At 37.0% G+C, this 21,306-nt stretch overlaps 2 protein-coding genes across 2 annotated transcripts; both read right to left on the bottom strand.

Moving 5' to 3' along the window:
- Positions 1 to 2,719: 2,719 nt before the first annotated feature.
- LOC117401201 (PDZK1-interacting protein 1-like) lies at positions 2,720 to 7,670 on the bottom strand. The gene is made up of 4 exons (XM_034001702.2): positions 7,483 to 7,670; positions 5,337 to 5,457; positions 4,710 to 4,796; positions 2,720 to 3,537 (listed from the first exon to the last, which is right to left on the bottom strand). Exons 1-4 carry the CDS (start codon positions 7,541 to 7,543, stop codon positions 3,462 to 3,464), a joined length of 345 nt encoding a protein of 114 aa, XP_033857593.1. The 5' UTR covers positions 7,544 to 7,670; the 3' UTR covers positions 2,720 to 3,461.
- A 5,271-nt stretch (positions 7,671 to 12,941) lies between these two features.
- On the bottom strand, positions 12,942 to 19,666 carry LOC117403768 (T-cell acute lymphocytic leukemia protein 1 homolog). Its single transcript, XM_034006171.3, has 4 exons — positions 19,515 to 19,666; positions 16,330 to 16,907; positions 15,056 to 15,147; positions 12,942 to 14,233 (listed from the first exon to the last, which is right to left on the bottom strand). The coding sequence occupies exons 2-4, from the start codon at positions 16,806 to 16,808 to the stop codon at positions 13,803 to 13,805; spliced, it is 1,002 nt and encodes a 333-aa protein (XP_033862062.3). The 5' UTR covers positions 16,809 to 16,907; positions 19,515 to 19,666; the 3' UTR covers positions 12,942 to 13,802.
- Between the last annotated feature and the right edge of the window lie 1,640 nt (positions 19,667 to 21,306).

The raw sequence follows: 21,306 nt of genomic DNA, 5'->3' as shown, positions 1-21,306 counted from the left end.
TCCCAAAATCAATTCCAGTACATTGTAAACAGCTACTCTTTACTAAATGTGGTTTAATTACATGAATATCAACCTTCAGCTGTGTTGGACAAGCTTGCCTTTCGGGTCTGTGTGTTTGTTTCTTGTAGGCAGCTGTGACTGGATGTCTGTGGACTGGATACTATTGAAAACTCACGCAAGTAATCAATATCGTGCTCTCTGTCTTATACCCGTCAGCAGGCCGGCGTTATGGGTGGGCCTTAGGGGGCCTGGCCCGTCCAGTTTAGGTCCAGTGCCCCCCACCGCCCCAGTTTTCGATTCTAAATTGATTCGTTAGACGCCGGCTGGAATGTCTCAGCACCAACCGTGAATAACATTTAAAATCAATCTGCGCCGTGCTGGCATTTTCTTTTGACTTGCTGTATTTTTAAGCGTAGTTAACTATTGGACAGTAAATACTAAACACAGTTGGTTCAAATTATTTTTGGTTTTGGTTGAAGGTAGAAACATGGTGAGTTAGGAGGCATTTTAGAGTGGTGTTTATTGAGAGCTTGTATTGGTATTTCAGACTCCATCGTACACGGACTGTCCAGTAATTGCGCCGTTCATCCCTCAGGCAATGCCCAGATTATAAATAGGGATTTAAAACCCTAACACGTTAATAAAACATTTAAATCGATTTACTAATTAAAAATGCATTGTTTTTTTTTCTCCTTATATGTATGTCATCCTTGTTATTTATTTAAAAAAAAATGTTCCGGACTATTTTCTTAGAACGTCTTTAGTTGGTGGAAATGTACCCGGTGTTTTTTTTTTTTTTTTTTTAATATATATATATGAAAGACAACAATAGTAAAATAATTTTCTAATAGTGATAGTGCCCTCTCGATGATGTGTGATAGTTGACCTTAACTTTCATTAGTGCTCTCGCCTTCGCTGGGGACGCATTAACTCCCGTCGCGGTCAACTGACACAAGTAGAGCCGTCATCGACGGGCACTATCGATTAAATAAAAAATAAAAAAATCTGAGAAATCATTAATCGAATCAGATTAAAGTAAAGCATAATAATAATAATATAATTTAAAAATGTCTAGTTTCAAGTACTGTTGCTCAGACACCCCGTTGTTGCTAGCGGTAATAATAATTAAAGTAAATAAATATTCCAGAAAGATCTGTGGTAATTCGTGCTGTGTGGATAGTTCATAATGTTGCGCTGTCATATGATTTATTTATTTGTTTATTGTCATCACAGTGAAGTAAAATAGAGAATACGAGCTTGATTTGTCTTTTCCAAAATGAGCCCGCCCTAAATAAGTGGATGCCTTGAATTGCAGTATTGCAGTATATATCTATCAGCGTACCCAGACTCTCCCCTCTAGTGGAACCCAGTGGTACTACAGCTGCCTGTTCCTGATATAATGCAAACTGTCTTGTAATTTCTTTTAATTTTTTATTCGGGTTTTCCAGTATTGATACTGGAAGCCTTTTAATAAACAGGCTTTGTATTTTTAAATCTTATACTTGCCTCTCTGGTTTTCATTTATCTGAGAAGGGCTTGAGTGGGGAACCTTACTTTATCTCTAGTGGGATTTAACTCTGCGTTGAACTTAATTGTTAACAGTGCAGTTACCACTTTGAAATTGGTTATGTGCTGGAAAAAGAACCAGAGAGAAGCAATATTCTCATATCTAACTCAAGCAATAGTATTATTTTTTTTTTTTTTAAATTTTTGTAATACTTTGCGGCCAAATTGTAAAATACAAATTCCCTCAATCGAGCTGAAGCAGAAAATAAATCATTTTTTTCATTGTATATTAGAATTAGTGTTTTCCGAAAAGTATAGTGTTGTATGTCCAGTTCTGTTTAACTGCTGTGGGGAACAGTATTTGACATTCTAAATTAGGAGAAAAACGGGTAAAATTGTGTGTGTGTAGTGTGTGTTTGTTTGTTTCCCCCCCCCCCCCCCCCCCCCACCATTAGCAGTTGCTGAAAGACCGTGTCATACCAGTATAACCTTAGAACCCAGATATTTTACACCTGCCTTTCTAACTCATTAATTTAGCATGAAGCCACATTAGTTCCTCTGTGCATCCCAGAGCAGCTCAGTGTTCGTAATCTGGCTTGAGTTTGTTTAATCAGAGTTTATGCTGTTGGTCTCTGCGGAGCCTATGAGTTCTCTGTGATTCACACAGTCTGTCTCCAGCAGGTGTAATCCGTAGATAAGGGGAGACAGGAGGGCTGTTTGTTCATTACCTTGTGAACAAATCAGTTATGTTTAATATGGTTTTCATTTGAAAATTAGGGCAATATTTTATCTTTTTTTTTTTCTTGCCTTTGACTATTACCCCCCCTCCCCATTATAACTCAATTAGCAGTGCTGCATTTAAAAAGCCCACTTCTTACATGGGTTTGTAACTACAAAAGTGAGAGACAGGTCTACTAACTGACTCCGTATACATCACAGGTCTCACAAAATGTACACCATTTAATCTTTTCGGAGGAAAAGGAGGATTGGGGATATTACCAGTGCTAATAAGAACATGGACTTTAAAACCTTAGTGAGCACTCCTTTAAAGTCCCGTTGGATTACAGCCAGGCACGGTAACCACCAAACTCGGTTTGCAAATTCTAATTCATTTTGGCCTCAGAGACAAATGGCTGCTGCTGTAATCTCCTTTCACGTATAGTATGGTACTTTTGTTTTGCTCCCAGTTGTAAGTAGAGGTGAGTTAAAAAGCTGACAAACAAATAAGTTATTTATTAATGTGTATTGGTAACCAGAACAGCAAATGTCAAAAACCGCAGGGCTCAAAGTACTGTGAAAGACATCCATTCATTATTTATTAAACATCACGGTTCATTTTTTAACTGCACTACTTCATTAATTTGAATACTTCACTTAGGGGTTGATTTGATTTTAAACCGTGCTGGATTAACCCAAACCTGGGTTTTATTAGAGAATTTTAATAGTACTAGTGAATCCTAATAAACAGCCTATTTTTAAAGGTTATTCCTAGAATAACCAGGGTTAGATGGTGATGCAATCCAGGGTAATTCACCTGTGCTGTAAAATGCTCAAATACAATCCAGCTGTGGCTTATCCTGAGTATAGGCTAATCAAATCGACGCCTTTCTTATTACCTTTGTATAACATAAAATTGACACTGATGAAGGCAATAATCTAGAACATTTTTAATACTTTATAACATTAATTTTGCTAAGGTGTTGAGCATTAAAAAGAATATCACTGAGAGAACAGCTGATAAAGATTATATTCTCAGTGTAGAGCATCTATTATATATGTCATATGTTCCAATAGAACATGTATGTTCACGTTAGAGTATAAAGGCCATCAAACCATACAGATATCAAACAATCTTTTCATTGAACTGCAGAGGACACGAGCGCTGTATCTCATACTGTCTCCACCACACTGTAAGGGATGAGTGTTTTAAAAGGCACATCAGAGCCGAGAGATTCCTACATGGCTGTTGTGGTTACTTTGCACTCTTGGTCCATTCCTACATTTTCGTAGGCACCCTCATGCTCCTTGGACCTGAAACACACAAACCGTTTCTTCGTTAATGAGTGTGTCAGTAACATCTACCCCCCACCACACAAGAGCTATCAGTCTGATGAGCTGAGCATGGCATACATCAGCAGAGGGGTCATTGGAGAAGTAGTGATTGGGTTCTGGAGGAATTACTGTTGGGAGTCTGGAAGTTTTAAAAGAACAAACTCCCAGAAGCTTTGGCTTTCAATCGCTTTACCAATCACTGCGTTTCCTCTGACTCCCGTATTTTCAACGTCGTTCCTTCACGTGACCTCTTAAAGTGAAATTCGAGGGCACGCTGGAACTGCAGCAATGAAATATCTTCAAGAAGCGGTCAGTAATGACGGGTCTAAAAGTGAAGGCCAAAAATGAAATGTTTACTATAGAAGTTGTTTAATGGATCTACCATGAGGTATATTTGCAGAAATTAACTTGTCTGTTGCCACACCCTTATTCTCTATGACATTTTTGCTAATTTTAAGCACATTTTTCTACTTTCAGTTTTTTTGTTTTTTTTTAAATGTGTGCATTATCTTTAAACAGTACCGCCTTTAAATATTGATCACATCACCTAATGCTAATCCACATACTGAAGACTGAGGTAAAAGGTGGTGCTCACTTCAAAAAAAAAAAGGATGCAGTAGAAAAAATGACCTTCAATTGAGCAAAATTGCACAAATGAGCATACGTAGGACTGGATTCACATAAAAGAAAAACAATAAGAATGTGGCAATAGAAAAAGTTCATTTCTGAACATATACCCTATGATAGTTCAATTAATGGTAAGCCAACTTGCATAGGAAATGTTTCCATTCTTCGACCCTTGTCCCTTTATAAATGCTATTTAAAAATCAAAAGCACATTTACTATCTTGTGCGAAACCTTTATAATATTAGGTAATATTACTAGAATTAAATTATTAGCTCTAAGCACTTTAACATCGACCCTAATTTGATATTAACTATAAGTGCAAATTCAAACAACAGTGTAGCTTTAGTTTACTTTTTTAAGCATTAGTCTGTAAATGATCTTCTTATCAGTCAGGTATTTATTACTTCCTCCAATTTACACACAAATGCTTCACTAATGGCTGAAGAGAGTATGTAACCAGGAGACTAAAAGGAATAAACTCAAAGTCTCCTGCCATGGAGATTTTAAAAACATCAGTCTCTCACCTGACTGCATCCAGGACGAGTTCAGAGTTGGAGCCGTTGGTCAACACATAGTCATGTACTTTCACATGCTGTGGATCGGCCTCCTCACTGGAAAGTAAAAGAACATGCTTACTGCGGCTGTTTTAGAAAAGACAATCTTTTTAAACTTAAACATGGATGTTTTGGTCTTCTCACTGGTGGTTGTACAAAACACAAGTGAGATTGCGCTTAGAATGGGTTACTTAGTCATACTGTTGATGCTGAATCACTGCGATCCTAAGACCTGGCCTAAGAGTGTGAAACTACTGTGAAATGGAAGAGCACTGATAGGTCGAATTCTCTTGTTCAGAAATTGTGTTTTATAGGTCCTAGCAACCTGTTACACACACACACACACAATGGACAAGACAGCTAAAGATTCATGTATCGATTTCTTTACATGATATTGTATATCTTAATAGTGGTATACAGTTTGAGCAGCCTCATGGTACTCTGGCCCAAAACATCTCTTATACAAAAAGAGATCTATTATACAGAAATTCTAGAAGTTTCCAATATCAAACAAAAACAATACAGTGTAGCTAATACACCACGTTTCCAGAATGCTCCTAGCAATACAGTAAATAGAACGCGTTGTGCACAACTCACCTGCGCTCCTCACACCAAACTTTGTTGACGAGGAAGGCGATGAAGACGAGGAAGAGGAAGACCACTACCGCAATGATCCCGGTCAGCCAGGGCTGCAGCACCCTCTGGGGGCTAGTCTTGCCTAAACAATCAAGAAAGACACTGACGCCGGAGGTATGACTACACTGTTGAAAATCTTCCTTTAAGATTGGTAAAGATTAATGGAAAAGGCTTTAGAAGATGGGAATTTTGCCAACAAGTGATGGCAAAAATGAAATATTTATTATGAAATTTGTTTCTCTTTTAATGGAACTACCATGGGATTCATTTGAAGAAATCAACTGTTTTTATTTTTATTTATTTTTTGCCACGTTCTTATTTTTCTACGATATCGATATCCTAATCCACTTGTGTGATGTTGCTCATTTTAAGATCATTTATTATAAAGTGAGCACCATCTTTAAACAACTTCAGTTGTAAATATTAAAATACGGTTTAAAGATGGCACTCACATTTGTTAAATAATATTAATGTGAAAAAAAAATACAATTTTACCATGATGTGTGAACATTTTATGGAGGAATATGCCAGACATATGAAATGCCAGTAGGATTGATTGGAATAACTTAGTTAGCTCTATGTACTTTAATCTCAACTCTAATTAAATACTGAATCTAATTGTAACAGCGTCCCCTTTTTTTAAATTTAGTAGTTGCCAATTGATTTTACCCCGTTTTTCTCCCAATTTGAAATATCCAATTGTATTTTAGGCTCACCTCACCACTACCACCCTTGCGCTGACTCAGGAGTGGCGAAGATGAACACACCGTCAGCCGACCACTTCTTTTCACTCTGCAGGCCCGCCATGCAGCCAACCCAGAGCTACAGCATCGGAGGACAGCGCAGCTCTGGGCAGCTTACAGGCAAGCCCACAGGCGCCCGGCCAGACCACAGGGGTCGCTGGTGCACGGTGAGCCGAGGACACCCTGGCCGACATAAGCCCTCCCCCCCCAGGTGGCGCTCAGCCAACTGTGCGCCGTCCCCTGAGAACTCTCATCCACGGTCGGCAGTGGAATAGCCTGGACTCCATGCGGAGCGCCTTTACCGGATGCGAAACTCAGGAGCCCTGCAGCGTCCTTTCCTTGATTACTTTTTTAAGCATTAGGCTGTTTTAATGTGTTATGTAAAAAAGTGAATAAGTCGATAGGTGTGGCCTACATGTGTATTATTTCACTAATATTTTGTCATTTCTATAGGTTGTGTGAAACACAACTGAGATTTTTCTTTCTAAAAACCTGAAAATATCTGCTTAATAGATATTTCTGTACAACAAAACACCATCAGGAAAAAAGACCCAGTTTTGTTTCTGTTTTTCTGAGCTGTAACAAAGCTTGAAGGTCTCATTTATAACCTCTTACTAAAACAGACAACAACTGCTCCACCAAATCATTCAGCTTTTGAAGCAAATTGATATTTCAGGTACCAATGCACTTCTGAGACGGATTGCTCATTAAAATATTTAGCATATTCTTAAAAAGGAGACCTAAGAGGAGGATACTTCATGAGTGTTCATAGAGGACTATAGTTTTTCCATGATTGAGGACAGCCAAATGAGACCCTGAAGGCATGGGGTGGGTTGTTTACAGCTATCCTCATGAGGGAAATAACCACAGTACTGTACAGTACCAACACTCTGGGAGAATTGTGTTTATATAACATGTACAGTGTTTGGAAGTATGTTTAGATGTGTATTTAACAGCTGATATCGGAGATCATGCTCTGCATCTGCTTAGCACTGCGATCCACTGGATTTGAATGAATGCAAGTCAGATTCCAAAATGAGATCCAGTAAAAAAAATATTCACTCAGGACTGCAGAATATGAAAAAGCTATTCGATGCCAGCTATCTCAACGCTTATTGTATAAGATTATCTATTCAGGGAGAAGTTTAGTAAGCAGTCTCTCCATCCCTAGTTGCACTGTTTTCATAGAAAAAATAGAACATTTCAGGGTACCATTTTACTTGTGGGATTGCTTGCACATTAAAATATTGTGCATATTTTAAAGTAGAGATGACAATATTAAACGGATCCCCGTATCCCAGCAAACCCAAATCCTTTGTTATTCTTCAATAAGGATACATTAGGTGCAGAAAATGATTTCTTACCATGTTGTGCCACAGCTGCTCCAAAGAGAAGGCAGAGCAACGCAACTGAAGTCTTCTGCATTGTATACAAAAAATGAAAAAGCAATAAATAAACAGCAGGGCTCTTTACTGACTATCTAAAACTGATGCTTTCCCAAGCAAGGCAAGGTGCACAGTGTCCAGCTCTGTAACCTGTTCTCATACCTGCGTTCCTATTGTGGTTAATATAGAACCTTGGACTCCCAGCAAAGCTCTCCAGCTGACACACCCCCACACAAATAAAGAGCTGGTTAATAATCATTTACAGATCAGGCTGCTTTGCGTATTCTGTCAGGATGTTTACATGGTAGCCTGGCTTGTTCCTATGAATTTGCAGTGCAATGTTTCTTGTAAAAAATAAAAAAAAGTTGATCGTATTGTGTTATTAACTATTATTCTTCTTGGATATGTTACTGTGGTGATAAAGGCTGGGAAAGGGAGTGAAATGATGGGCGGGAGGCATATGGTAGTAGGATCAAATCAACGGGATGGAAAAAGGGAACGAAGATGTTTTTTAAAGGATCTCGGGGGTTATAGTGGACTCATCTTTAAAAGTACTTCACCAATGTGGAAATTAAATGGGCAAATAAAATGTTACATTGATGAGCGTGTGGAATGCGAGTCTGGTTACGTTCAGACTGTACAATGCTCTTGTCAGACCCCACCTAGAATACTGTGTCCAGTTTTGGTCGCCTCACTACAAAAAAAAAGGCACTATTCCAGTTGAGAAGGTGTAGTTCAACAATCCCAGGACACAATGGCATGAGATACGAGGATGAGTTAAAAGAGTTAAATATCTTCAGCCAAGAGAAAGGTATCTAAAACACTAGGAACATTTAAAAACAATTAGATCCCCCTAGTAAAGAAAGAAAATCACTGTGCTCGCCTTAATTTGAATGAATTGCTATTCCTGTCTGCCATTAGTTACCATGGTTATAACAGATAATTAGAGCCTGCTTAATGAATGTATTTATTTGAAAAGGTTAAGTAGCACATTACTCACAGAGAGTCGACAGTCTCTTTTTATTATTGAATATAACCCATCGTTAACCTGTCCCTATTACAAACCCAAAACTATTTGTTGAATTCCATCCAGAGATCCCAGTCAGTGACAGAACCACTACAATAGTCTATTCATAATCTATTACTGTATTCCGCCGAGCTGCTAATCCTTCTGAACTCGGAGTGGCAATTGCAGATTAAAAAGGGGCTGTATTCCCCCGAGGAGGAGATTGCTTTGCTCTTTGCCTCTACGATACTGCCTATATGGAAGTTCACAGGCAAGCAGTGGTTTGGTGACAGGGCTTCATTAGCGCTGGTGAATGGGGTAGGTCTGTAGAGAGCAACCCCCTTCTCCACTCTGGGGAGAAATTAATTGAAATGCCTGTGAATGAAGGACGTGGGCCCTGACTCAGTATTGTTTTCCCACATTCTGCTGAGCAAATTAACAGCCCCCTTCCATATCTTCATGGTGGTCTATGGGGACTGCACTCTGATTTACTCACAGATAGTGATGGGACATTCTCCAGCAATGCTTGGGTCCCGTCGATGGGAATTTTATTTGCTTCTTGTCCCAGGTTGATCCCATTGGTATTTTCATTAGCCCAACTCCTACTTTTGTCAGGTGGACTGGTTTCTGATCGGTACTGTCAATGTTTGCCAATGTTGATCTTCATACGGTGACTGATTCACTTCATATAAGAGGTGGTTTCTGTCTGCATAAAAAGATGTCTCTGTCTGCCTAAAAAGCATAGCTATATCTATCTGTCTCTCTGAAAAGAATCTCTAAATATCTGTCTAACTAGATTCTAGAGATATATGGGTCTGTCTGTACAGTCTGTCTGTACTGTCTGTACTACACATACATGTTTGCATATATCTGGAAAACCGCTTTTAATGTTATAATGAAACTTGGAATTGACATTTTTTACATTATTAATGGGAGTAATAATATATATATAATGTTACATTTTGAAATTCTGTACTACAGTACTATTATGGCTTCCGGTAGACTTTTGCCAGGTCATTTTGTAGTTTCTTTAATTACACGATGTTAAATAAAATATAGAACTGATATTCAGAAAGTTTTTTTTTGTTTGTTTGTTTGTTTTTAAATATTTTGTAATTATTATTATTACCGGTATGTCACACATATTCTATATACATAATACCAAGCATAGATGCTGTTAACACTACACTAATTGTAATCAGCAGTTTTGGCCAAGATTCTGCAGGTGCTAGAATATTTTGCTAATAAAACTAAGAGAGCAATACAGTCCGAAAGTGAAAAACGTATTAACAAGAACCTCATCCCAAACCTGGCACGTCCTCCCTATGTTAACCGACTAGTAATTGCGTGAGAGCCGTGATCTAATCTGCTGCTGCTGCAGAGGGCAGTGCGTCCCCGGGGACACGGTGTGAATGTGATGTTTCAGTTTGTCACTCCGGCGGTGGGAACAGGTACGCCCTACCGCGTAGGACTGCACCCGCTCTGCAGGCGGCCAGTGGAATTAAAATATATCCCCACCCCGACATATCGCCTAGTCTGTGATTGACAGGGCATATCGGTACACTGCAACCATAAACAATGTCAATAAAGAAATACATTTGAAATGGATTATTGATCAGTAATTAAATGTTATTATGTATCGTCTCTCACTCGCCTTTCTCCCTTTCTCCCTGTCTCAGTCTTCCCTCCCTTCCCTTTATTTTCTCTCACTCCCTTTCACCCTCAATTTCACTTCCCTACCTTCTACACTCTCTGCCCCCAACCCCCCCCCCCCTCGAGGGTCGAGCGTCGAGCGTCATCCCCTCCCTGGGGGGTTCTGTATCAGTGTCTTCTGGACTGGAGTGAAAGGCTGGTTGATGGGTATCAGCGGCTCTCACTGGCTCTCCATGGTAATGAAGAGAGAATGGGGGAGAGGGAGGGTTGGGAACAGAGTCTCTCACAGCTACACACCTCCTCTGGGGCCTGAGAGTGGTGGGGAATATAGATTGCTTTTTGATGCCCCTGGTTTATTAGCACACAACGAGTTTGTGTCAGACTGTTGCTCACATAATCATAACTCTAGTATAATATAATCTGCACTGAAGCATGGCACCTTTTAAATATTTATTTATTAATATACATATGTCCAATATTCACAGTGCTTGTAGACATAGTATTATGTACATATAAGGTATCATAATTAATATTATAGTATGTAGATTAATCAATTGCAATATTATATTTCCTTTTTTTTTCCAAGTGTAATATTTTATATAAGCAATGCAGTATACTCACACAGTTGCACACTGATAGCTCTGGTAGAGTTGCAATGCATTGGCTTTATTTGTAGATTTCATGCTGGTGTGCATTTGTAGGCTCATTTTGCCTGCTCTTTCAGTAGATTTCAGTTCCTTTCAGACACCACTAGATATCACTGTTTCGCAGTGAAGCAACTAACACACAGGAGGCTGTGTGGTCCAGTGGTTAAAGAAAAGGGCTTGTAACTCTCATTTCATACCCATAGTTTTTTATCCAGTAATATTAGTTTCCTCTGTAAAGATTTTCCTCTTGTCCTTTTGTATACCACAGCAGTATAGTTCTACATATTGTTTATTAGCCAGTACTAATCCACCCCTAAACTAGCTTTATAAACACCTTGACAGCTTATCCAATTGACTTGATTAGATTAGTTAGCACTGTCCCCTTTAACAGCTATTTAAGAGAGCCATCAAGAATGTCTGAATAATTGTTAGTTAAAATGATTTTCTGTTTCTACAAGTCATAGGATTATTGTATTTAATTATTTATTTTATTTTTTATCTTCATTATTGGACACATTTAGGAAGTTAGGTACCTAGGTTTTTTGGGTTTTTTTTTTACACAATTGAACTATGGCCACTGATAGATACTTGGTATAGTAACTGACCGCAGATAAAAAATATCCAGACACTCATTTAAATAATAATAATAATAATAATAATAATAATAATAATAATAATAATAATAATTCAGGGTTACCAACATATTTGGTAAGAAAGGGGTCTGAGTGAGGAAAACTGGGGAATGAATTGACATTTTCCCTTAAATATCCAAATAATTGCATACTAACAAGGCCAAAGTACAGGTATATCACATACATAGATTACATTGTGGCTACTTTGTTTTTAAATGGATCAGTTTACACAGTGTAATAATAGAAGGGGAAGGGGCACCACTTCACTAACTACATATAAAACACCTAACTTGAAACAACTGAGATTTGCAACATTTGAAGAAAAAGAGAAGAGAAGGGAACTTTTCTCAAGATTTTATTTTTTTAATAAAAATTATTTGTGATATAACCTTGCATATATATATATATATATATATATATATATATATATATATATATATATATATATATATATATCTAGATAGATAGATAGACAGATAGATTTATTTTTCTCTTACAACAAACATGAGTTTTACCAAACAGCACAATTAAATGTGTGGCCTTTCAGAGGCTTAGTAAGATTAATGGTACCAGGTCTGGTTACTCAAAATTCTGCAAAAAAAAACATTTAAAATAAAAATAAAAACATATTACATACAGTACAATATTTACTGAATGGAAGTGGTGTTTGGAAGTACTGCAACACAGAAACAAACACTGGAGAGAAAGAGGAGGGTGGCTTCAATGTACCATACTAATCCACAAAAATAATACAAATCGACAATCTTCATTATTAAATATGTATAGCTCAATTTATAAGCACACTGAAGAGAAGAAGACTTGTACCTCTAACACTAACATTAAAAAAGAAGTTATTATTAATATCAGAATATTATATCCATACATCCGTGTTCAGAAACTTTTAAAATAAAATAAAAAAGGAAAAGACTAAAAGCAACCCCACAGTCTCACACCCCCATATGTTGCATTTACCATGGAAAATACAAATATTTACATAGTTTTCATATATCCTGCCTTTAATGCATAAAAGTAAAGGTGATTTCCTTATGAAAACCTAGATTACAATATACCTGCTGTCTCCAGGATTCTACCTCCTTTAAATTCTCCCGTTTATTGATTGACGCTACTTGTCGGGTAGCACTGTATACATGTAACATAATGCATATTAAATATATATCACAGTACACTGTATTGGCACAATGGTATGACTCGATTCCCACTGCAGTATGATGGCACCATGTAAGTACTGGGTTACTGTACATTATCAGGACCACTGCACCATATTTGTGTTAAAATGTGTTGTGTTTCTATTGCAGGAAATGCTATGGTTGCTAAAGGTTACTACAAGGGTTTCTTTGGGGTGACATGCTCATTATATTATTATAACAGTAATGATATTGAAAAAAATAAGTAATTTAAAACCTTTTATTATTGGTTCTTATTGCAAAAAAAATGTTTTTTTTTTTGTTTTTTTGTTTTTTTTTAGTTCAGGAGCTGCTCTTCTGTTGCATTCTCCTGCTATGCACATCTGTCATCTACTTTGAAATTAAGCTACTTCAATTTGGCTGAATGTAAGTAAACGGCTATCATAATAATAGTTTAATAGTTTTAAATGGCCACTTTTCAATCACACTTTCTTTAAGGAAATGATTTAAGTTTGTAAGTATTATCTGGGCTTAAAGAATGTTTTGAAGCATATGAATAAACTTTAAACCATCTCTCAAACCCAATTCATTAAAAGTAATTAAAAAAAAAGGTTTTAAAGGGATGTTACAGTTTTGTGAGTGGGTCCAATGTGTCAACAGAAATCCTTTTAAATGAGTTTTGAAACAAGTGAAGAGCATAGATTTTATCTTTTGACTTCCACTCCTGGGTAAACTATAGTTATTCATATACAGAAAGACTGGTCCCACTATGGAGTGAAACTAGCCTCAAATGAAGATACACTGTACCTTTTCTCTGAAACAGAAAAACAAAAAAACTAAAGGTACCATTAAAAAAACTGTCCCATTTCTCTGTACTCAGTTTCCCATAATTGTGAGTCTGTAGTTCCCAAATATTTGTAGACTGCTTATAACACCAGCCTGAAGTGTCTTCCCAGGGTGAGTCCATTGTTCAAGATCCACTGTGAATTCAAAACTTCAAGGGAGTACCTATTATAAAAGTATTCTACAGACTGAAGAGACCAAAATGCTTTCCTGGACCAATCCAATATAGAACAAGATAAGAAAGCATTGAGTCACCTACAGCTCCTCTAATGTTCCCCAACACAGTCTCTTTCACACTCAGTAGAGTATGTAGAGATGCTGTATTTATTTATTGGGCTTTGTTCCATTTTTTTCCCCTAGTTTTTCTAACTCATCACCGCTGACCACCGCCCTCCAGTGGCAGGGTGGGATGGTGCATTTTCCTAGTTGCAGATCGGGACTCTATTGAATCCTGTTCCTCTGTGAAGCTGTCTGGGCTCGCGTCTCCGTCCAACAAGCTACCGCAGCTGGAGTTGGGAGACAGCATCTGAAGGAGGTCCTCTCTCACCAGGCCACTCTCGTGCCCCTGTCTCCCTCGCTGGCTGCCCTCCTCCCCATCCTCCTGGTCGCTCAGGAGCTTGGCGAGGAAGTTGATGTATTTCATGGTGAGCCGCAGGATCTCGTTCTTGCTCAGCTTCTTGTCGGGAGGGTGGGTGGGGATCAGTTTGCGGAGCTCAGCGAAAGCACCGTTCACATTCTGCTGCCGCCATCGCTCTCGGCTGTTGGTAAAGATTCGCCGAACTATCTTAGGCGGGGAAGCTGCAACTAGAATGAGAGAGAACGCATTAGAGAAAAGATTCTTTTATATTATAATGTAATGCAGTATTTTAGCTTTATCTGATTTCTTTGCTACTATTTAGTCAGCTTAAGGTTGCAGTTGGAAATCTTTTAATCGGTTTGTGTTCACGATTTTATGTCTCTTTAAAAACTCCCTTGACATCAGTATGGATCTTTCAACCAAAAAGTTTGTGCAACCCTTGTTCATTGTACAACTAATTAAATGTAACCCTTGTAATATTTAAAAGCTTCCTCTCCCTGTTGCAAGCACACAGTGACAGAACACCTGCAATGGGCCTTCCATTAATGTCTGACAGTTTTTTTGCCTTGCCCATTGAGAATGGAGACACAGCTGACCGCTGTCCTTTTACACCATGTACAATGAATAGGTTAGTGCTTATAAGTAGACAAACGTTTCAACAAGTGCTTTCATGAAATGCTTTATCCTCAAATTTCAAAAGTCAAGACTCTGTTCTGTGGATCAGTCTGCACTGCAAAATATTACACCCAACTTCCCTGAAGGAATTGGAGGCTGGCATAATCATTGAGGAATGGTCAATCCAGAACAATGAAACACCTTACAGACTTGTCGTGAATAATTGCTGTCCAGGTAGGCCCAAGGTTTCCTATTGAAAGTGTTCTTTAATAAATGACAGATGGCACTCATAGGGGAAGATCAGAGAGTGATTGAGTGTAGTCTTCCCTCTAGGTCATGTTAAAGACATGTTTACTTCCCTTTCCACTGTCTTTAGAACAGATCATAACAGCTAGCTGAATGTGCGTTTTAGCATGTTTACCACAAGCACGTACCATCAGCCACTTCCATTTCATACGGGACTGTTCTCCGTTTCATCCGGTTGTTGGGAAACATGGTGTACTGGTCTGGGTCTGGACCAAAACCACTGGTGAAATAATATAAGAATAAATAATAAAGTTAGTATACTGGTAGCATTGCACGAGTGTATCTCAGGCTTGAGTGAAATGATGCATGGGCCACTCAATAAGAAAATCAAACAGTTCACAGGAAAGATTAATTTCATTGACCTTTATCCGTGATAAACCACAGCTGGATTTTATTAGAGCGTTTTAGCACACTGAAGAATCCACTTGATTGGATGTACCATTTATGTATAGAATCCCAGGATAACCAAGGATAGGTGGTTGATGCAATCCAATGTGTTTCCCAAGAGAGGAAAAATCTATGTTATGTTATAAATGACTTGACTTGTATTAGCAGATAAAAATATATATTTCTTTCAGGTACTTTGCAATTGCAATATTCAGGTTGAGTGGGTTGTCTAAAGAAAGTGCTGGCACTGAATTATTGAAGTGTGCATGTGAAAAGAATGAATAGTAGGGACATTCTACATTGGAATAATAAAAGGAGCTTTCAAAAGGACACTTTAAGCATAATAACAAGTGTCAGTGTGAACAGCTTCGATTTCGGAAAACACTTCAAACGTTCAAAAAGAAATGTTCCGTTTTTAAACAACAGTTTCCATTGACACGTGACAAGCAGTAACTGAAAATAATAATAATAATAATAATAATAATAATAATAATAATAATAATAATAACCAGACTCTCAACATCAAACCGTAATGGCGTCAAATTCATTTTCAAATTCGATTCAGTAGAGTTCATATCATAGGCCGAATGAAATAAGCAGACCCCTCTGTTTTGTAAATGGTTTACATTGTTTATTATTTCTAGTGATTTAAAAAATATATATATTCACCAACACAATTTGTCAATTTGACAGACTACAATAATAAATACATACATACATACATACATACATACATACATACATACATACATACATACATACATACATACATACATAAATAAATAGCCAAACGCATCAACTGCTTAACTTAATTATATTTTTTAAGTAAACAATTACAATTGTAAATTAAGAACGCTTAAAAGAAAGAAACACGCGAGCAAAAAAATGTAGTTTATAAATAATGTAACTGTAATAATCTATAATAATTACATAAATGAATAAATAAATAAAACATGCATTCAATAAAACGTACATTAAAATGCAAAGAATTAAAAAAAACAGACAAGTAGCCTACCTGTTAATAGTGGAGAGAGGCTGCGCAACGTTACTGTAAAGCATCGCTCTGCCTGTGAGAGGAAAACCGGGTGGGCTTAGCTGCACCATTCGAGATTCCCTCACAAGGTCTCGGGGAGGCAACGGTAGGTGTATCGGTGGTCTACACAGCTCCGTGGTCTGCACCTTCTGGATGATATCTCCTTTCTGTTCGCTGCCTTTTATATCCACAATCCCTCCTCTCCTGGCCAAGTCTATCACTGCCATTTCCTTTTCATGTTCGCTGGCATTGTACGCCGTTTCCTTGGTAACCCCATTAATAATGATACGCGTCCCGTTTTGGTGGTCTCCCGGGGCCCCCTCGCCCTGCAGGTCCTTGTCCGGGGCTGTCGTGCTTTCCTGTTTTTCACACGCCTCAGTCTCTTTAAGAAAATCGTGATGGGGAGACTTCACATCCCCCAGGCTGTTTGGGCAAAGCTCTGGTTTCAGTTTCTCCATCATTTCGTGGTTGGAAACAGATATAATCTAGCATAAAAGTTAACAACCACCCAAAAACGGTTTAGAAAATAAAAGCAACGGAGTGGTATTCTGCGAGGTCACCTAAAGCAAACGAAAGAGAAGCCAGCGATGTTACAATGTTGGTGGATAGCGGTCATTTCATGCAACACTGTATTTAGCAATAGCAAAGACCATGCATAATGTACTTTCAGGGCGCATATTGTAGACTATTAGTGTTTACGCATACATTTCAAAAAGACATAACTTTACATAATATCTCAACATTTTAATTACGTATCAAACGTGGTTCATATTCTTTTTAATCATATTCATACTAAAATCCAATATATATGTATTTTGTTTTTAAATCTAGTTTTAATTAAATTGTTTATTCCTACATTTAAGCCAAATACAATAGGCCCTATAGTTTTTTTTTTCCCATTCTGAAAATGATCATGTCGTACAGCAGAGGTTTTATACAGCTTTAAAAAATATTTTAATCATTTGAATTCCGATTGTTTATCTTACCCTTTTCAATAGATTAAACAGATATAAAACTAAAAACCTTTCTAAAACCATATACGTGAACTGGGATTCTAATACCGTTTGTAAACATATTCCTCTGTGTGAAAGTTGGCTAATCTTTGTAAATAAATCCTACCACTATCAATCAGCAAGGGGTGTTCTGGTTGCTGTGCATTCTTAACATTGCATTTCACACCTCAGTTTTCTTTAGATAAATAAAATATTAGACTTTTTTTGCATCATTCTAATTTCTATCAATACCGTAGTTTTTCGCATCAGAAATCGAAAATGCAGCTGTCAGCTGTCAGGCAAACAGACAGACAGACAGAACTTTCTCAAAACAGGTTTTATTGGTAAAAATATGTCACTTGTTTGCTAGTCTTCCTTACAATTTTGTAGGCTTCGTTGCAATTTTGTACTTATCTGTAGCCTATATAAAACATCTCCATTTCATTTTTTCAGCAGGTTTTGTGTTACTGATAACGCACAACGGTTAAAATATTATCTAATGCCAACACCTGCCTTGCTGTTTCAATTTACACGGGCTAGTATTAGAGCTGGCAAGGAATTGCAGATAGTAATATACTGAAAGTCCGTTTAAATTCGTTACGCGCTTTTTAAAATAGCGTTTAAATACAAGCGAAAACAATTACATAATTTTTTTCATAGTCTCAGCTTATTTATTTTCAAATAAGTTTGATGCTTTATTTTAAACTCTGTTTTGTTGGTGTGGATTTGTAATTATAATTAAATAGTGGATTCGTATAGGATAATAAAAGAAGACAATTGTAAGAGAAAATCGAGATAAATATGAAAAATCAAAGCCATTTTATATTATTTATATTATTAGGGTAATATCTAACATAGGCTAATATAAAACATAAATTGAGCATAAAAACGTGTCCACATGTTGTGGTTCATGAGGCTATATATATATATATATATATATATATATATATATATATATATATATATATATATATGGACCTATAACACAAACACAACATACAATAACCATATTCCATTCAAAGCTAATTCTATATAACCAATTCCAGTTATTGGGAATGAAACATGTTTTTGAGATGGCAATACATTCCAGTTATTTGTATTTCCGATGATTTGTTGGAGGGCTGTGTCGTGTTCGAAATAGAATTGCTACACCCACAACTTTCAAATGAGATACATTTCCAGCGAATGCTCATTATCGTAATTTACAATTGTTTTCGGAAACGTTTCGTAATTCTCGGTTTTATTAATAACATTTATATCGAAACATCTCGTCACGAATGGACTGCTAGATTACATAATACATTCACTTTTTTACTCAAACTGGGCCTAGAATAATGTATTACTTTTCGCGTTTTAAGATGACGAGATAAAAAAACAAACAAACAAAAAAACAATACACAGAAGAACCATCCCCAATCAATGTTTCTGTTTTATTTTGTGTGGCACAGACGTTCATTTTACCTCTATTTCTTATAACTCTAATTATTTTGCATTTCACTGTACATCACAGCGTACACTGAACAATAGATATTTCAAAACGTTGCTATTTTTGGATCCTCCCAATGGCGTGGTTAGGAGACCACAGGAATAGTTTACACAAGAACAATACAAAAAATAATACTACAACTATTTTTGTATTTCATGGTTTATATTGGCAAAATCAAAATTTTCCTGGATTTATTTATTCACACGAAAAATATGTTTGAAGATATTGAAAATAATCCTCTGAGTTTCCCCGTCTATTATCAAAACCGCATTATGAAATATGTAGGCTAAAGTTAGTTAATTTTAGTTGGAGAAGATACCGTTATTTGTAGATATTCTTTCATAAGAATTAAAATTTAACAAGATGAAAATACACACTTTGATATGATATTACTCACAAGCCAAACCATCAACCACAAAAAAACCTTGCTTGGTTGTTATGAATATTTAAGCAAACTGCCGCAAAAAAATATGAAATCGTTAAAAAAAAAGAGGCTGTTTTAACCACAAATGGCTACATACACCCAGTTTCATTCGTTTTTAACAAGTACTTACCAAAAGGCCCAAATTAAGTTCTTTCGTTTTAATAAAAGGAAAAAATAGGCCTACAAATATGATTGATAACTCAATAAAAATACAGCCCAGCTAATAATTCAGCTAAAAAAATACTGTCCAGCAATACGAACTTACCGTTTGTATTTTGATGTTAGAAATTGCGTGGAGCCATTTTGTGTAGGGCCATCCATGTCTGATATTGTGGAGCAGTAAGTGCTGTCTGAAGGTGGATGTGGATTTGTATATAATTCCACAGCACGTCCAGTTTGCTATTTAGTATGTGGAGCGGAACACCAGGGAGCAATGTGTCCGGGCGAGATAAGAGAACAGCACTGGCCATCCCGACCCGATAAGCCACTAAACCCATTATTTATGAAATCATTCATTATTATTGGGCAATTTTGTCAAGGGGAAAGCAGAGAATATTGTAGGAATAACTTTGGAATACCTTGCATTTTAAAACCTGCGTACTGCAGCCGGGGGGGGGGGGGGGGGGGGGGTGCTCAAAAACCCACCACAACCTGCCCACATTCGATATTTATTTTTCTTCCACATGTGTATTTCGGACCGACTTAAATTTAGAGCTAAATACATTGTTGAGATAGGCTGTTGGCTCGGTAAACAAGGTATTGTTTTTGTATTTGTTTATTTTTAGGGCAGTTAAGGACATTTATTATATAATTTATACATATTATTTATATGTATTTATATGTATCTATTTTTCCCGCTACTTTAAAAACATCTGGTAGCGCACAATGATTGAGCAACACCGTTAAAGAAGGATGATGTGTCAAATACCTGCTCATTGTGTACGCGGATGCAACAAAGCTGTGCTTTACGCTGCCCTTAAACAATCAGATGGATACGATTGTTTTAAAGGGATGGGTTATATAGACACAATAATATGCCGTTTTGCAGGGCACAAATCACCCAGTACATTAAATTGATTAGATCTGTGTAGATAGCCTGTCAACGGCATATTCTACAGGCGACTTTCCCACGACAACTAAAGCTGGTGTTTTGCAGTTAAGAGACGAGGACAGTAGATTCTGAGCATTAGGGCTGACGATACACGATATTCCCGTTTAAACAAAAATCTTAATTTGCGTGGTAATTGAAATGAGATACCTTCTAATACCTCTTTTTTTGTTATGGTTTTATGTATGTGGGGATGCCAGGCGATATTAAGAGCCACCATTATAAATCTCGAAGGGCCCCGCACCCTGTCGAAAGAGATAAGACATTATCAATTCCTCTCTGACCTTCAGTTATATAATCATCTGGGAATCAAACCCACGGTGACTGCAAACGGTAAACTGTGGCTCCCAGCATTTAACTGGTATGGCAACCGATAACATGTCTTTATTAAACTGTCTTTATCCTACAAGCAAAATAAAACGTGAACTTCTTTCAAGGTGATCCTTGATGTCAATAGCCCTACATCTTATTAGATTCAGAATACACAATGTGTACAATGAATATATATATATATATATATATATATATATATATATATATATATATATATATATATATATATGTGTGTGTGTGTGTGTGTGTGTGTGTGTGCGTGTGCGTGTGCGTGTGCGTGTGCGTGTGCGTGTGTTTCTTAAATTCAAAACCGATAAAAGCAGATTAAAGCGCAAAGCCCTCATATACTTTAATGTTATCCTGTATGATTTAGTAGCATTTGTATAAATATTTGACTGCTTTTCCAATATAGTCCTAAAATAATAATAATAATAATACATGTCGGTAACATGCATGTTTATGTATTTCCAGTTCCAATTATTCGTGACATAAAGACACAATTGTAGACAGTGTACGAACTGTAAATGCTATTTTGCACAGAATCCTTGATGTGGGTATTTAAAAGTTTTAAAACTAAGAACACTATCAATACATATTTTATATTATAGCAGTCTGC

The sequence above is a fragment of the Acipenser ruthenus genome, chromosome 10, assembly GCF_902713425.1.
Source record: "Acipenser ruthenus chromosome 10, fAciRut3.2 maternal haplotype, whole genome shotgun sequence".
NCBI lineage: Eukaryota > Metazoa > Chordata > Actinopteri > Acipenseriformes > Acipenseridae > Acipenser > Acipenser ruthenus.
Note: the sequence above shows the minus strand (reverse complement) of the source record. Positions and strands in the feature narration are given on the sequence as shown.

Coding starts and splice junctions, on each gene's coding strand:
- LOC117401201 (XM_034001702.2), bottom strand. CDS start 7,543: ATGCAGAAGACTTCAGTTGCGTTGCTCTGCCTTCTCTTTGGAGCAGCT. Junction 5,458..7,482: donor AGCAGCTGTGGCACAACATG/GTAAGAAATCAT, acceptor TTGATTGTTTAG/GCAAGACTAGCCCCCAGAGG. Junction 3,538..4,709: donor CTCGTCCTGGATGCAGTCAG/GTGAGAGACTGA, acceptor TGTGTGTTTCAG/GTCCAAGGAGCATGAGGGTG.
- LOC117403768 (XM_034006171.3), bottom strand. CDS start 16,808: ATGATGGAGAAACTGAAACCAGAGCTTTGCCCAAACAGCCTGGGGGAT. Junction 15,148..16,329: donor CCTCTCTCCACTATTAACAG/GTAGGCTACTTG, acceptor TTATTTCACCAG/TGGTTTTGGTCCAGACCCAG. Junction 14,234..15,055: donor TGAAATGGAAGTGGCTGATG/GTACGTGCTTGT, acceptor CTCTCATTCTAG/TTGCAGCTTCCCCGCCTAAG.